The sequence below is a fragment of the Euleptes europaea genome, chromosome 13 (assembly GCF_029931775.1).
Source record: "Euleptes europaea isolate rEulEur1 chromosome 13, rEulEur1.hap1, whole genome shotgun sequence".
NCBI classification, from domain to species: domain Eukaryota; kingdom Metazoa; phylum Chordata; class Lepidosauria; order Squamata; family Sphaerodactylidae; genus Euleptes; species Euleptes europaea.
Window position 1 is genome coordinate 4,404,600 of NC_079324.1, and position 17,550 is coordinate 4,422,149.

At 48.6% G+C, this 17,550-nt stretch overlaps 1 protein-coding gene across 1 annotated transcript in view; it reads left to right on the forward strand.

Moving 5' to 3' along the window:
• Positions 1–17,550, forward strand: part of MSN (moesin) — a 95,606-nt gene that overhangs the window by 56,872 nt on the left and 21,184 nt on the right. Inside the window, exons 3-4 of the mRNA XM_056859173.1 lie at positions 12,618–12,713; positions 14,577–14,851. Coding sequence (XP_056715151.1) covers positions 12,618–12,713; positions 14,577–14,851 — 371 coding nt within the window. The remainder of the gene's footprint in view (positions 1–12,617; positions 12,714–14,576; positions 14,852–17,550) is intronic.

The following is a 17,550-nucleotide window of genomic DNA, read 5'->3' on the forward strand; positions in this document are numbered from 1 at the left end:
GCTACCTACTGGAATTCACTTCCCGACCTCGGGATCTCTTCCTAAATTCCCCGATATCACTCAAAACAGAGAAACACTCAAGGACAATAACGGCGATTCAACACCTGCTACTCATCAAAGCCATAGAGCCAGTCCCCAGCTCTCAGAAGGGCCAGGGAGTATATTCCATATTTTTTACAGTGCCAAAGAAAAACGGCGACTGGAGGGCCATCCTCGACTTGAAGTATATCAACAAGAGGATGGCTCGAAGACACTTCCGCATGGAAACAGTCAAGTCAATCGTGGAATCTCTACTCCCTGGCACCTTCATGACGGCTGTGGACTTGATGGAGGCCTACCTCCATATTCCTATACATCCACTACACAGACCATTCCTCAGGTTCGCCTATGGCCCCAACCATTACCAATTCAGAGCCCTCCCCTTCAGGTTGACATCCGCCCCGAGGGTCTTCACAAAGGTACTGGTAACCGTCATTGCCACCCTCAGACAGGAAGGAGTCCAGGTACACCCATACCTGGACGACATTCTGATCTGTGCTCCAACACCGAATCTCTCCTGCACCCATACAGATCGCGTTATCCAGGTCCTCCAGGAGCATGGATATCTCATAAATTTCAGCAAGAGTTCCTTACAACCTTCCCAAATTATGACACACCTGGGAACCAGAATCAATTCAAAGACCAATTCTTTATCTCTGTCCCAGGAGAGAATAAGCAAACTGAAAACCTTTGCTACCAAACTGACAAAGTCAAGGTCCGCTATGCTAATGTCCCTTGCGGCTCTACTGGGCCTGATGGTGTCGTGCATAGCGATCGTTCCATGGGCACGCTTTCACTCACGCCCCCTTCAGTGGCTTCTACGTCCCCACCAATTAGACATAGCAAGAAAAAAGGTCAAGTCAGTGACAATTCCACACAGTGTCAGACACAGTCTTCTGTGGTGGACCGTTCCGTCGAACCTGCACAAAGCCTCACAGTACATTCACGAAGACCCCGTTCAAGTCTTCACAGACGCCAGCCTTTTCGGATGGGGGGTCATACTGGGAGATCAGGTAGCCCAGGGACGCTGGACCCACCAGGAATCACTGCTCCATATCAACCTGTTGGAGCTGAGAGCTGTGAAATTAGCTCTCTGGAAGTTCGCAGACATAATCAGGAACCATCATGTACTTATCAGAACGGACAACGTCGCTACAAAAGCGCACATCAACAAACAGGGGGGGTCCAGGTCCTCTTCCCTGCACAGGGAAGCAGTAGCAATTCTCACTTGGGCTCAAGCCAATCTTCCCTCGATCAGAGCGGAACATATCAAGGGAGACCTCAATTGCCAGGCCGACTGGTTAAGCCGGCAAAATTTAGACGAAGGAGAATGGGAGTTAGACCCAGGAACATTTCTTCAGATCACAGAAATATTTGGCACCCCCTTAGTAGATCTGTTTGCCTCCGAATCAAACCGCAAGGTACTCAGATTTTACTCCAGGTATTTTCACCCAAAGGCAGAAGGCACAGACGCCCTTCTCAGCCCGTGGCCCAGGGGACTGCTGTACGCTTTCCCTCCAATCCCCATACTACCAAAAGTCCTCCGCAAGATCCATCAATACAAAGCCAACGTGATATTAATAGCCCCTTACTGGCCTCGGAGGCCATGGTTTGTAACTCTGAAGCGCATGTCCTGTCAAGATCCATGGCAAATTTCAACAGAATCCAACACTCTCAGACAGGGACCCATCCTTCATCCAGACCCTCAATGGTTCTGTTTGACCGCCTGGCACTTGAAAGGCGGTCACTGTTAGAGCTAGGCTATTCCATCGAAGTGGTCAACACAATTTTAGAGGCCAGAAAGCCCTCCACTAGGCGCATTTACAACGCGTCGTGGAAGGCTTTCGTTCGCTGGGCCAGGAGAAAGAAAACAGACCCACTTCACCCTGACATTCCCGCCATCCTGGAATTTTTACAGGAAGGGGTTAGACAGAATCTTAAGGCTTCCACTTTAAGAAGACAATTGGCTGCCATTTCTACTGTCGTTCCTTTCACGGACGGACATCCCACGACACAGCATAGACACATCTCCGCCTTTCTAAAAGGGGTATCCCAAATTCATCCTCCTGCCTCCCACAGGTTCCCTACATGGAATCTTAATCTGGTTCTTAAGATTCTCATGGGCCCACCATTTGAGCCCCTCAAAACGGTTCCGATGAGGTACCTTCGCATAAAGGTCCTCTTTCTTACAGCTATTACCTCAGCTAGGAGGGTATCGGAACTCAGAGCCCTTTCCATTAGAAAAGGCCTATGTGTCTTCCATAAAGACAAGGTTGTCCTAACTCCTGACCCCACCTTCCGACCTAAAATAAACTCCCATTTCCATAGATCTCAGGAAATAAACCTCCCATCGTTCTGCCCCAATCCATCTGGCACAACCGAAGCATTATGGCATACCTTAGATCTCAGGAGAGCCATCCGCACATTCATTAAGCGTACTGCAGAAATTAGAAAGTCAGACTTCCTATTCATAGGAATATCTAACCCCAGTAAAGGACAAAAGATGTCAGCCGCTGCCATCAGTAACACAATCAAGGCATGCATAGCTGAAGCTTACAAGGTAGCTGGCAAACCAGTGCCAGAGGGCATCACAGCTCATTCCCTCAGAAGTATGGCAACCACTGCCGCCTTCGACAAACAGGCCCCGCTGGAAGAAATTTGCTGGGCCGCAACCTGGTCCTCTGTTTCAACATTTATCAAGCATTATAAAATTCACACATGGTCCTCAGCGCAGGCGGCCTTTGGCCGCAGGGTCCTGCAGAATGTAGTTGAGTAATTGTAGTTTATCCCACCCTTTTTGGGAGCTCTTATAAGTCCCGCAGCTCAGGATGCCCTTGCCTAGGGGAGAATATAGCCTTGGATACTCACCGTGAGGGCTTATTCTCCTCTGAGGCGAAGGGCATCCTGCCCCTCCCTTATAACTGTTCCTACAATAAAAATTTTAACTGTTCAGTGCTTCTATCGTAGAAGGAGTATACTCCTATTATACGTTACCTGTTCAGACTCCTGCTTAGCACAGGAATGGTTCTATCTGTCTATTTGTTCATGTTGGGTTATGTGCGATTGCAATTTACAGTTAGTTTATATAGCGAGTTCTTCCTACTGCTGTCAGTGTAGCTAGTCTAGACGGTAACTGGCTTCCTCAGGCTGTTTTCCCGCCAAGTATCACAGGAAGTCAGAATCTTTTAGTCCTCCCTACCCGGATGGAGAGGGAAAACAACCCGCAGCTCAGGATGCCCTTCGCCTCAGAGGAGAATAAGCCCTCACGGTGAGTATCCAAGGCTATATTCTACCTCCAGGTCCGGCAGCAGACTCAAATCTTGCAAGAGGTCTCTAGCCTGGATCTTCCATAGGCCTCTGGCCCCATTGGCCACGTTACCCACTACCCCCCTCCCCTCAATAACATTGGTGGCAAGAAAGCCTGTCCCTCTCGACCAGGCAAAGTTAGTTGTGCAAGTTTTGCACTATTTTGTGCAGATGCATAGATACTCGACTGAGATGACCATATGAAATGAATGTGCTTTCAGGAATTTTAAGGTTTGGGAAAATTTCTGAACGTGGTGATGTCCCTGTTAGAGATTCAAACACTTTGCTGCCAGGAAAGCTGGTGTGCTTTGCTTGCAAAAGACTTGTCTTTTCCCTTAGAGCTGTAATGTCAAGATAAAATGAAAGGGGTGGCAATCCTTACACATATGACACTTTGCATATTTTACACACGCTTTCTGCAGAAAACGTTGGCATGCAGGTAGCACTTTCTTCCACTACCACCAGCACCACCACCACATCCAATGTGGTCCCTGGGCTTTCTCTAGCAGAGGTGAGATTTGAGACCTTTCAGGTTCACAGCTTGGTCTCTTTGCTGCGCCATATATGGCCATTCTCTGGCCACTCGGCTGCCTTGCAAAAGCTCCCGGGCAAGGGTTTGGCCTGGGATTGGATTGGCTCTGCTGCTGTGCTGATGCCTAGAAGAGACACGGAGGGCTCTGAATGGAAGTACTCCCAGGTAGCTGTGGGGGACGGAGGCAGCTGCTGACACTGTGTCTTGGGTTGGTCTTGAGGCTGCCTTGCTGAGCCCACCAGCCAAGGCTGTGGGGGGGGGGAGGAACTGAGGGAGCTGGGCCTCCCCCGGTATTTAATCTGTCCTTTTCTAAGGCTGCCCTGGAATTCATCAACTGTCTGTCTCTGGACAATTGCAAGAGAAGGAAGTTGATTTGCAAAGGAAATAAGGCATTCAACTCTAGCCACAATGGGAAATCAAAACGATTGTTCCATACTTTTATTTTTACTGACTGACTGAATGTTCTTGCTCACCCAGGCTGTCACTTTGTAAAAATAAAAAAGCTAGGCTCTGTGTGTGTGTGTGTGAGAGAGAGAGAGAGAGAGAGAGTGTGTTCCTGGCGGGGGCTAGTTGTTAAGACCCTTCGCAAGAAAAGTGTTCAACTGGAAGCTACAGGGTTTCAATCATTCTTTATTTTGAGATCTGCACAAACCCAAAACAATTCAGGGTTACTCACAACCTGAATAGATGATATCTGCAGTCCTTTTCTAGATGAGAGTCCAGTTTGTAGCTATCCGTGAAAACATGATGGATTCACACACCTCTCTATTCCTCAGTCTCATTAAGAAAAAAGGCGCCTACTTTTCCTGGACAAATTAGAACCTAACCTCTGACCAATCAGTGAACTAATACCAAAGCATGTGACTACTGAGTTTCCCTAACTACAATAACTAGTATGCACCTTTCTTAAAGGGCAAGTACTATTTCGTGTGTGTGTGTGTGTGTGTGTGTGTGTAAAGTGCCATCAAGTCGCATCCGGCTTATGGCGACCCCTTTAATACAAACCTGAGCTGTAACTTACATATACTAGAAATCTACTAACAACTCTGCCTGGGGGGGGGGGGCAGCACAGAGAGAATGCTGAGCATTCAGTCTGAGCATTGTTCTAGTTCTGCAATTCTGCAGTTGAAGCTTTTCACTGACTTGAGTTTGCACATTATTCTGCTCACAGTCAGGGACCTTTAAGGACAGAGCCGCTTCCTCACTCCCTGGAAAAGACCCGTTTGCAGCAACGCTGATTACGCGCTGCTTAAAAACCCCTTCTTGCTGGGTCCTGTGTTGAAATGTCTTGTTGGCCCTCGGCTCGCAGTTTCACATTGGTGGAGCCTGGCGGGGTGAATATTTCCATTCTAGACTAAGGGCTTTTTAAAGGGTTAATTCAACTAAGATTTCTCTGTGCCAAGGGAGCAAAGCATGAAAACAGTGTGAATAAAACACAGATCTCTCCCGCTTCACTAGTTTTAAAATGGAATCCTAGACTTTGATGGAAAAGACAGAGTTTAATGGGGGGGTTTTAACCACAGTCCACCCCTTCTCCCCCCCCCAAACTTTGCTGTAAACTCTAGGCGTCCGGAGACCTGGGTTAACATCACTGCCCCATCCGGAAAGCTCATTCGGTGATCTTGGACCAGTCCCATGCATGCACTCTCTCAGCCTAACCTACCTCACAGGGTGGTGGTGAAGATCAAATGGACGAGGAGAAAGCCACTGACGCTGCTCTGAACGCCTTGGGCAGTAACGGGATGGACAAAAGGCCCTGGGGGAAAGGCTCTGTCCTTTAATAGTACTAACAATAATGTGTACAAGTGGACAGAGGAAGCTTCTTACAGCATGGAGGTAAAAAGCATCTGAACAGGTAAATAAATAATTTTTTCCTCCAAGCAGTTGGCAGCCCTAACAGTGAGGGGGGGGGGGAGAGACTCAGCCTCCAACAAATACTCTCAAATAATGACTTGATGCAGGCAGACTGTCTGCGTTGGGATAAATACCTCCAAGTGCCTGTAAACTAATAGCACGTAAACATGTGAATGATTGACAGTGTTTAATCAAATTAGCATCTAACCTCAGGGAAGGTATGACTATGTGTAATATTACTTGAATATCTTGAAATGTATAGTAATATCCTCAAACATCTGTGCTGTAAAGACATTGAGAAATAACCAGTAATTAAATATGAATTTAATGAGAGGTGTAACATTTTACTTGTAATAGCTTATACAAAATTAAGTGGTTAAGTCTTTAGGAATCTCCCTTTGTTTAAAAAAAAAGGGGAGAGAAAATAGAAGTGGAATGAAATGTCCCAAGGCCTGGGGCAGACACCCATGCCTCTTTGCTGGGCATAAGGAGCATGGGGGTGCATGATTCTGATGGATTCTCTGGTAAGGACCACAGGCTGCTACATTGCTCTGGAAATGTGCCTTTATACCCACCGGTCTTGTGCCACAACACTCCTGGCTGAAAAGCTGCTGGCCTCAATGTTGGCTGAAGCAGCGGGCCTTGTGTTGTGCGCACCATGCAATCAGCCACAAATGAGCCAAACTGTTCCGGCAGCACAGACTGCTGAGTGGCTCCATTTGCAGCCCAGCGTCTGGAAGGGAAGGGAAAGTTGTTGGTTTAGATGGGATTACAACCTCACATGGCAGCCAGCTGAGGGAACACATTCTAGCGCAAGGGAGGGAACATTTTGCATTTCTGGGAGCGCCTCCATATTTTCCAAGAGTCTTGGAATAGCTGCCCATCACACAATGTGGCTTGGAAAGCAGGGCAGGTCACAAAATGGCAGCTTGCACAAAAATCACAGCATTTCAGAGTCCGTTGGGTGATTTTCATTCTCAGATGCATTGATTCAGACCTTGGCTTTATGCTTCTTCCAGTAGTGGTAAAAGACTGTTTTTAAAATTTCAGACTTTTGGTGACTTTGTGGTCCCAACTATAATAAGTTCTCTTCTGACAACCTGGGCTAAGAAGTGGGATGTTTTCAACTTGTGAAATTCTTTGCTGTTACAGTGTAGCATTGGGAGACGGAGGGTGCAAAACTTCACAGAGGTTTTTCCCACCAACTGGTGTAGGGCCAGAGGATGTGGCCGCTTGGTCTTGGAGAGGAAACGTGTTTCTTGAGTAAATTAATGTAGTTACAGAAGTAGGCATTCCTCCCATTGGAATTTGGAAAGAAATTACCTGCTGGAAGAAGGAGTGCTTCCTTCATGACCCAGGTCCTAGAAAGCTGTTCAGAATTATGGGACAGGTGTGTTTTCTGTGACCCTGAAGACCAGCAGCTTTCTCACTTTGCCTGTGCAGACTTTGCCTGAGCATGTGCAGATGCTGCGTGGCGTTTCTCTTGCATAAGGATTAGCTAAACACATTACGATGCCTTGTTTGAAGGGGTTTTCCTTTCTCTGCTAAAATCCACTGGTCTGCTCTAGTGGTCCATTGAATGCTGGCTGTCTATTCAGCCACATGTCTCACCTAAGCGCGCAGGTAAGGGGCAGTGGATGCACTTACCTGCTCTCTAGCTCTGGGTTTCTGTATTCTGCTTCTAACCAGAGCCTGGCAGCTACCAAAACTCCGGGCTGACTCATTCAAGTTGTAGGGTATGGAGAGACAGGTTGCCCAGGCCTCTCTGACTTGATTTTAAGATGGGCTACATTTTAAAGAAGAAGAAGAAGACTTGATTTTAAGATGGGCTACATTTTAAAGAAGAAGAAGAAGATTACTTTGTTTGTCAGATAGTTGTTCTATTTCCAGGTGTTCCGCCCCTTTCAATCTCTTTCTCTCTTGAAGAATTTCCCTTTGAGGCACGTTGTTGGCCTGTCTGGTGACAATTTTGTAGCTTAATGGTGAGGTGCGGGTGGCCGTGCGCTCTCTCAGCATTCTGCAGGCAACAGGGCTTTCTCCTCAAGATATGCCTTCCCATGGAGGTGGGGGAGAAAAGGGTGAAGTTATAGAGCAGGGTCTCCAACCTTTTTGACCCTGCAGGTGCCTCTGGGATTCAGACACTCGGCTGTGGGCACAATGATTGCTGCGGGAGGTGGAGCCAACCACAAAATGTCCAGGATTGAAGTTATCTATAACTCGAATACTCTTCAGCAATCCAGGAAGAAGCCCTGATTAATAGGATGTTTTTAAATCTGCACATCCAGTCAGAAGCCTGCTGGGCAAGATCCCCGCCTAGCCCCGCCCACTTTCTAAAGGCACTCGGCAGGCTCCAGGAAAGGTGTTGGTGGCCACTATGGGCACTATATTGGGGACCCCTGTTACAGTGGTAAGGTGCTCTGCCTTTTGCTACAGATTCATTCTTCGTTCCTCTAGGCTTGTGGCTGCTTCTGTAGGGCACTAAAAACAGAACTACATGTGACTCCCCCACCAATGGTTGCCACTGTGGTTTCCGGCCCCTGCTTGCTGCTTGGGATAAAACCTGGCAGGGTTTGAAAGGAATAGGAAAGATCTGGAGCGACAGGTTGCTCCCTCCCAGCTTCCTGAGCTCATCCTGGGCCGGAGCACCCCAGCTGGGCATCCTCGGCTACTGGCCAAGTCTCTGGCCTTGGGAACCTCCTCCAGTGGCCATGGAGGGAGCAGCAGGTGCCAGCCAGGCAGAACACGCATGTCACACCCATCCGGAGTCACTCCACGGGCTGCTGATCAGTTACCGGGCTCGTTCAAGGTTGCAGTTGCCACCTGCAAAAGCCCTCTGTGGCTTCAGTCTCATGTACCTCCGGACCCCCCCTCCTACTGTGCTCCACCTGCAGCAGTTTCAGTCATCTGAACAGAACCTTTTTAAGGTTCCTTCGTGCAAATGGATAAGATCAGCACCCACCTGCTTGTGTACCTCCTCCAAGGTGGCCCCCACCCTGTGGAACGGCTGGCCTGAGGAGGTCAGGAAGGCTCCCAAGCTTGTATCCTTCTGCAGAATGTGCAAAGCAGAAATGTTCAGGGGGGCATCCTCGTAATGGGATTGATCTGCAGTGGGACAGAACGGTCCAGAAGGGCACTTTCATGTGGTTTTAGAATAATTGATTCATATTTATACTCCCTGGAAAGGAACACACATAGGAGGGCCTATACACTGGCCAGATGTGCAGCCCTACCATCTGCCCTATTAGAAGGTAGACTTAAGAAGATACCCAGGGTGGAGAGACTTTGCCCGTGCAACACAGGGGAGCTGGAAACTATTGTGCATGTATTTTTTAGATGTCCCCTCTACAAGTCAGCCCGCTTCGATATTATTAATCCCTTTGATTAGGGAAATGGGCTCTGGTGATGAGGGTGAATGGACCCAAAGGTTTCTGCTGGGAGACAGCTCACCAATCCCCACCCAGGTTGCAAAATATTGTGCAGTAGCAATGAAGCGACATCACCTTAATGTGCTTCCTTAATCTGTAGAAACATAAAATTGGGTGATTCCTAATTTTGTTGGCCTTGGTTGTAAACATCTACTCTGTATGGTCAGTTTCTGTTTTACCTGTTTTATCTGGCATACTAGCCGCAAATAAAAGTTATTTATTATTTATTAGAATAACATGGTTAGCCATTCTTTTTTGCAGTAGTTGCTGAGTCTCGACAGCAACCTTCTTAGCCCAATGCAGGTTACAGACAACAAGAACGTGTCATCTGCATATAGCACGGCTGATATTTTCTGTGGGCCGAGGCAAGGGGAGGGGAAAGGTCAGCATCTGAGAGCTTCAGATAAAGATTGAAAAGAAGGGGGGAAGGACAGACCACCGCCCTGTTTTATACCCCTAACTACAGTGATGCAACCTGAGATTCCAACTCTGGTTTTGGAAGGTAGATGACAATGAAGTTCCCTTATCAGAAGCAAAAGACATTTATTAGTACATGGCCAATTTATACCAAAGCCTATCTCTGTTGACTGAATCAAAGGCAAACTCTGGTCTAGTGACTTGCAGTAGCATGTAGGTGTACCGCCTCCATCTTGAACACAGTGGTTCACTAGGAAGCTGGAATATGACTGTCTTTTCATGCTCTTGTCAGCTCGCAGCACAATCACTGCAGAAATCTGTGCAACTCAGCTGGCCAGAGTAACACGTCTTGGGGGAGGGACGTGCAGAGTTGGCTTCCCCTTTCCTATCCTGGCTGCTGCTGCTCTGGAGGGCTGGGCCAGCTGAAGAGACCACCCCTCATCTGAAGGCTTTAATCGGGCTTGCAATGGAGAGGCAGCTGCTGCTGAGTCGAGCTCCCCTTCCCCTCTTCCCTAACGGCACCCTGCAGAATCATCCTGCCAAGGCAGCCTCTTCCTCTGGGCTCCCGGAGGGTCCGCTTCAGTGCGCTGGCCTGGCCGTGTGCAATAAAAGCCCTTTTGTGTTGTGGACTCCGGGGTGCTGGTTGGTTCCTTCTGGGAACTTCACCTCCGGAACTCCCAAATCTACAGCGACGGGCAGAGGATGCCTGCAGTGGGCTGCCTATGGGGGGAGGAAGGGGGGTTGCCATCCCCATTCAGATGGTAAAACTGGCGTGAGAACAGAGCTCTCATTGAGGCAGTTGATCCAGGCCACTCCCCTCCCCCCTTGCTGATCCCCTCCCCCTTGCCTCAGGAGTGCCTCGTGGGCTTTGATGCCCTGTCAGACGGCAGAGACGGTGGCAGGCGGGCGTCACTCTCTGAGGGCAGAGCCCACTTGCTTCTGGGCATGCAAGCCAACCAGGAATGCCCACTGGACATGAGCCCAGAATGAAATGCCTGATCTCGAAGCATGAAAAAATAAACGTGTGAGGTGTTTTCTTTAATAAAAGATCCCGACGCAGATTGAGAGAATTCCCATTGTTGCATGGAAACGTGTGAATAATATGGGGCATCTATCCCACTACCGTCCATCCCAGTATGACCTGAAAACGATTCAGTTTTTCCATCATCTCAATTCCTCCCTGGGTGTCTTCCGGTGTAATAAAATATCAATCAGAACTTTATTTAGGCGTTGGGATTTTTCCAGTGGGCAAGAACTGACTGCTAGTCCTGGGCCGCAGCACTGAGCTGGAGTTTGCCCTTCAGCCCAACACAACTGGGAATGTAGAAAATCCATTTGAGAAATGTCAGAGGAAATCTTGCCTTTCAGTCAGCTGTGAGTTTCCTCCAAAATTCCAAGGACATCAGCAGAATTTTACTCAATTACTGGGGGTAGTACTGAAATGAATCGGATTATCCCTTCCTCCTCCCGACCAAATGGAAATACATAAAACAAAACTCTGTAGGAGGAGGGGCCCAAATTGGCCTTCACAAGCATCCAGGGAAGCCAAACTTCCTATGAGGTCTTGTATTGGTCTCTAAGGTGCTGCTCGGCTTGAGTCTACACATCATCATGGTGACCTTGACTTTCAGGAACAAACTGAAACAAGTCTGGATGTGCAATAGGAAAAAAAAATTTTTGCTTATTGTTCAGTATACTTTTTTGGGGGGTGGGGAATATAGTCTAGAATAGCTAGACTCGAGTTCAGTAGCACCTTAGAGACTAACAAGATTGTGGGGGTATAAGCTTTTGAGAGCCAAAGCTCCCTTCGTCAGATACAAGTCGGAATGGAGATCTCTGAATCCTTATAGCCCAGTCAGAAGGTGGGAGGGATGTTGCAAAGAAGGAACTCCGGATGCAAAGGCACAATGCAGAATGTAACCAGCTTGATTAGAGCAGAGAAGTGCTTAGAGGCAGAAAATGTGCATCTGTAGTGAGATAAAAATCCTGTGTCCCTATTCAATCCTTGGGGAAGCCATTGTTCTGAACTTGTGAATGAATTCAAGTTCAGCAATCTCATGTTGTAATCTCCCCTTGGAGCTTCTCTGTTTGAGGACTTCCAGTCTAGAATACTGTCTAGAATAGAATACTCAGTGAAGGTGTATGATTTCCATTTACTTTATGTTAAACTTATACCTGTAAAAGCAAAAGATTCCAGTCCCCTGCCTGTTCCCAGGCCAGGCCAGGAACAGGAGTTGTGCTTCAAAGCAAATTCTGTTTGGCTTACTTTGTTTTTACTTGTTTTGTGGGGAAATGCAGCAGCCGCTGAGCTTTCACTGTAGTATGACTTGCCCTGGTGGTTTAGCTTGTGCTGCTGGAGTCTCTTTACTACTGGAGGCTGTTTCCTGCTTCTCTTGAAGGAGGTTGTGAGTTTATTTTGCAAATGCAAAGAGACCTGCAGTGGACCTCAATGGAAGACCTTTGAAATTCCCCCGACATTCCTGAATGTCTTCTTTAAAAGTAGTAGTAGTATAACAGAATGATTCAGGGAGGTGTTTTATAGAGAGAACAGAACTGTTGTCTGTGCCTCTGTGTAGGCTGCACACTGTTTCTTGCATCTGCTATCCTGCTTTTACTACATTATTTCTCCTTTCATAATTCCATTTTCTGCATCACTTGATATATCAAGTCTGATACTTTTTTGGGCCTTGTTTCTAATTTTTGTAATACTAGTCTTATTTTTATGTGCATTTCTTATTAGATTTCTCATGGTGGGTATAAATAAAGTAAATAAATAAGCCAGGTTTTGCTGCAAAGTTCATACTTAGATTTTATACTATGTAAAAACGACTGAGTCTCAGTCAGAAAGGTGGGGTATAAATAAAGTAAATAAATAAGCCAGGTTTTTCCTGACTGGGCCCCGAGTAGGGTTTTCCCTCTGTTGTAGTGACCGAGTCACTCCTGGTGTGCCCCCGGGGAGGGTCACTCATCACTAGGGCATGGTGAATGCAGGGCCAGAGGCCTGGGACCGGTGCTCACAAGCTGGTTTCTGCTTTTCTTGACAGGTTGTGAAAACCATTGGCCTCAGAGAAGTTTGGTTCTTTGGACTTCAGTACCAGGACACAAAGGGCTTTTCAACATGGCTGAAGCTAAACAAAAAGGTATTGGTGCTTGTTCTCCGAGAGGGAACTGGCCTTTCTTAGGCAATCACTGACCTCAACACCCACTTCAGCCCTCCATGGCTGTCTGCGTTCCAACCCCCAGGTCCACCCTATAGCAGCAGCACACTGAAAGCATTGCAAGAGACATTGGTAAGGAAAGCTGGTGCTCCAGAGAAACTGGCGGTCCATGTCCAGTTTTCGATGCCTCTCTTACCTGAATGAAAGTTGTGCTCTTAGGATAATGGGCCTGTTCTCTTACCATTCTCCCCCACCCCCGATCCCCCTCCATACTTCTGTTTAAGTGCGCTTCCATAGTGAGGTTGTAGCATGAGAACTATCCCCCGCACCATTAGAGAGACCCCAAAGCCAAGCTTTGAAAGATTGTTCAGCGCAGGTCTCTCTAATAGTGCAGAGGATAGTTCTCATGCTACAACCTCACTGGACTACTGTCACAGATGCATTGTTTGTGTGTGCGTGTGTGTGTATGGGGAGAGGAAGCTGCTGTGGCGCCCCGCCCAGAGTAGCAGACACATGTGCACGCACACGCACACCCCCACCTCACGCACACCCCTCTCTTCCATCTACCCCTGTTAATCCTTGGAGCAGACCAAGTACTGTAACCCACAGCCACCCTTCCAGCATTGGGGTTTTAACTTGAGGGAGCCTAGTGTACCCTGCTCCCCACCCTCGATCCCCCTAGCAGTGCCACCTTTCACAAGGCACAGTGGAGGCGCAAAGGGGCAGCGTGCTTCAGCCTCCACCGACAAGCCTGGAGCACTGCGGCAGAGTTTGACTTTAAGCCGCGCTGTCTCACAGGAAAAGCGGGACACACTTTGTCAAAGAGGAATACGACCCTGGACTAAGGGAAGTCCAGCAAGAAAAGCAGCAAAGAACTCCTTAGCACCGGGAACCCTGAACTGGTCCTTAGCATGCCTGCAGGCTTCCTGGTCCAACCTCTGTATCACATCTGCAGGCCTGTGCTTCTCTTGCGAGGCCCCCCTCCCCACTGACCACAGCCCCCCTGCTGAACTCTTGGGCGGTGGGAGGGGGGGAGAACTTTATCACGTTCCCAGAGTCAGTCCCCCTTTGCACAGGGCAGGTTGGCTCTGCTTTCCCACCTGAATGGGCAAAGGCTAACCCTTGAGGCTTGAATTCCCCCTGGGAGATAGGCGGCAGGCAGAGGTGGATTCAGCCCTCCTACCCAGAGAGAGAGAGAGAGAGTTCTGCAAAAAAGCACATAGCCTTTGTCAAGGGCAGGGGTCCCGACGTGGTGCTGGGGGGCACTGTGGCACCCACAAATACCTTTCTTGGTACCCACCAAGTGTTTTTAGAAAATGGGTGGGCCGGGGTGGGGATCTTGGCCAGCAGGGCTTCTGATTGGCCACCGACCATCTGACTGTCTGTGCAGGTTAAGATATCGTTGTTTCAGTGGTGGCTGCCACCCCAATTTTGGTTTTGTTATCTCATTTTCCCAGTGTTCTTTAAATTACCCCTCTTTCCCCCTGCCCTTGGGCTTCCTCTGTGCGTGTGGCTCTGTCTTCTGTGACAGCCATTTTGTGGTTGTGCCCTCCACCCGGTGTCAGAATTCCAAGTGTGCCCACAGGCTCAGAAAGGTTGGGGACCCCTGGTCTAGGAGTTCACACTGTTCTGGGTGTCTAAGAAAGTCACTCGAGGAAGGAAAAACTGCAGCAGACCTGGAAAATTGCTTAAAAACAGGAGAATCACAACTGCCCCCCCCCCGACACCCATGCCTCCGATTTATTACACCTGCGTTGTGCCTCCTCTTGGTACATGACCAAGTTGTCACTGAGCTGGCCGCGGGTGCCGCCTTCTGAAGCCAGCCTTGCCTCCGATTCTCTGCAGGTGACTGCGCAGGACGTCCGGAAAGAGACTCCCTTGCTCTTCAAATTCAGGGCCAAGTTCTTCCCTGAGGACGTGGCAGAGGAGCTGATTCAAGACATCACACAGCGCCTCTTCTTCCTCCAAGTGAAGGAAGCCATCCTGAACGACGACATCTACTGCCCCCCAGAGACCGCCGTCCTCCTGGCTTCCTATGCTGTCCAGTCCAAATATGGCGACTTCAACAAAGATGCCCATAATCCTGGCTACCTAACTGGTGACAAACTGTTGCCTCAGAGGTACATCAGATTTGACGCTCTTCTGGGTGGTTGTGACCCCTCGCTGTGCTGTGGCTTCTGCTGCTTCAACCCTTGCTGGGAGTGCAAAACAGAGAAAGAAGAACATAAGAATGTCCACTAAATGGGACACGGTGACCCCTGAAGCTCTCTGTGGCCTCTGGCACAAGCCCAGGGTCAAAGGGTTAGTGGGTGGTGTAGTGGATAATGCGGCGAACTCTAGGTGACCTGGGTTTGAATCCTCACTTCTGCCCTGGAGGCTCACTGGGTTACCTTGGGCCCATCACAAACTCTCAGCCTGGCCTACCTCACAGAGTTGTTGCTGTAAGAAAATGGAGGAGAGGAGAACGAAGTGCTGAATCCTGCTTTGAGTCCCAACTGGGGAGAAAAGCGGGAGATAAATAAATAAAGGCAAAGGGTGCCTCCCTGCTTAGGCACTATGCTTCTCCGCAAAGTGGGGAACGAGCAGTTGGCCACCCCGGCTGTGCCTGAGCCGCTGAAATTGTCCAAACTCTTCCCATTTTGCCTTGGGTGTGCTTGCTGCTGCTTGTGTGGGTTTTGGCACAGTTCTGGAACGGAAAACTCAGTTGCACCATAGGTGAGAACGGAGCCTTGATTACTTACCGTGAAGGCTCCTTCTCTCCTGAGGCGAAGGGCATCTTGAGCAGTGGGTTGTTTTCCTTGTTCCATCCAGGGAAGGCAGGACTAAAACCTAACTTCCTGTCCTCCTGGTGGGAAAACAGCCTGCAGAAGCCCAGTTACCCGCTTGCCTAGCTCAATGGACAGGAGTGAGAACTGAAAACTGATAACATTAATAATACCAACAACAGCAACAGAGTAAAGGGAGAACTAAAGAAACATTAGTTTGCTCAACCTGTGGACAACATTCGTCCTTGTGCATGCATACTGAACAAATCACTATTAGAAGGTTCGGTATTCTTTCCATTCTTTGCCCAGGGTGGACAAGACACCCTTCGCCTCAGGAGAGAAGGAGCCTTTACGGTAAGTAATCAAGGCTCCGTTCTCCTCTGAGGCAAGGGCGTTTTGAGCAGTGGGACCTTCGAGAGCTCCCAAATGGGTGGGTTAGGAATCTTCTTCAACCACATGCTGCAAGACCCTCCGGCTGAAGGCTGCTTGTGCAGAGGACCATGTGTTGATTTTGTAATGTTTAATAAAGGTAGAAATTGTAGACCATGTGGCAGCCTTACACATTTCTTCTAGTGGTGCTTGCCTGTTAAAGGCTGCGGTTGTGGCTGCACTATGCAGAGAGTGAGCTGTAATGCCATCTGGGACTGTAGTCCCACTGTCTTTGTATGCTTCTATGATGCAATGTTTAAGAGTAGAAAAGAGCAAGAGTCCAGTAGCACCTTAAAGACTAACAAAAATATTTTCTGGCAGGGTATGAGCTTTCGTGAGCCACAGCTCACTTCCTCAGAACGTTTAAGAGTATAACTAATTGCTGCTGTGGACATCCGTTTTCCCTTAGTGGGATTGTTGATGCCTATGAACATATAGTCCTATTGTCTGATATCTGCTGTTCTACTGATGAATGTGTGTATCGCTCTCCTAAGGTCCAAGGAATGCCAGGCACATTCCTTAGAACAAAAGGATGGTAAATTTATTTCCTGCGATTTGTGGAATGGCGAATTCACTTTTGGACAGAAGGTCGGATCTGGTCTCAGGACCACCTTATCTCTGTGAAACACAGAGGCCCTCTCTGATGGATAGGGCTCTAATTTCCGACACCCGTCTAGCCGAGGTGATAGCCACCAAGAACAAAACCTTCATCCGAAGATATTTGAGGGGCACTAATGAGAGAGGCTCGAAGGGAGCAGCGGTGAGTGCGTTCAGCACTAGGTTGAGGCTCCATGAGGGGAACCGATGTACAACCTGTGGTTGTGTTTGAGAAACTCCTTTGAGAAAAGTTACCACATGTCTGTGTCTAGATGTAGGGACCTCTTCTGTGACGGGGATTACTGTGGTTATTCCCGCTATTTGTCTTTCCAAGGTGGAAGCTGAAAGCTTCAAGCGTACTCCCTCCTGTAGGAATTCTAGGATTTTTTGTATCCCTGGATGTAAGGGATCGACTTTTTTCCTTCTCGCCCAAAGTACAAATTCCTTCCAGGAGGCGTTGTAGATTCGTTGGGTGGCTGGACGCCGCGCCTCCATAATGGTGGCTGCGACCTCCTGAGAGTAACCCTTGTCTAACAGGAGTCCCCTTTCAAGTGCCAGGCGGTTAAACAAAACCATGTGGGGTCTGGGTGAACTAATGGGCCCTGATGGAGAGTTCCCCAGTGAGTTGGCCTCCTCCATGGTTTCTGGACTGACAGCTGTTGAAGAGTTGCAAACCACGGTCTGCGGGGCCAAAAGGGAGCTATTAGTATGACGCTGGCCTTCTCCTGAAAAATTATTCTTAGGACTTTGGGTAGAATGGGTAAGGGCGGGAAGGCATACAGAAGGCCTTTGGGCCATGGGCTGGTCAGAGCATCCGTTCCCTCCGCGTTTGGATGGAAGTACCTTGTGAAGAATCTTGGTAACCTGCTGTTTGCGTCTGAGGCGAACAAGTCTATCTGAGGTGCGCCAAATCTGGTGGTAATTTGCTGAAAGGCATCTTGATCTAGTGACCACTCTCCCTCGTCTACGGTCTGGCGGCTTAGCCAGTCCGCCTGGACGTTGAGGGCCCTTATATGTTCTGCCCATAT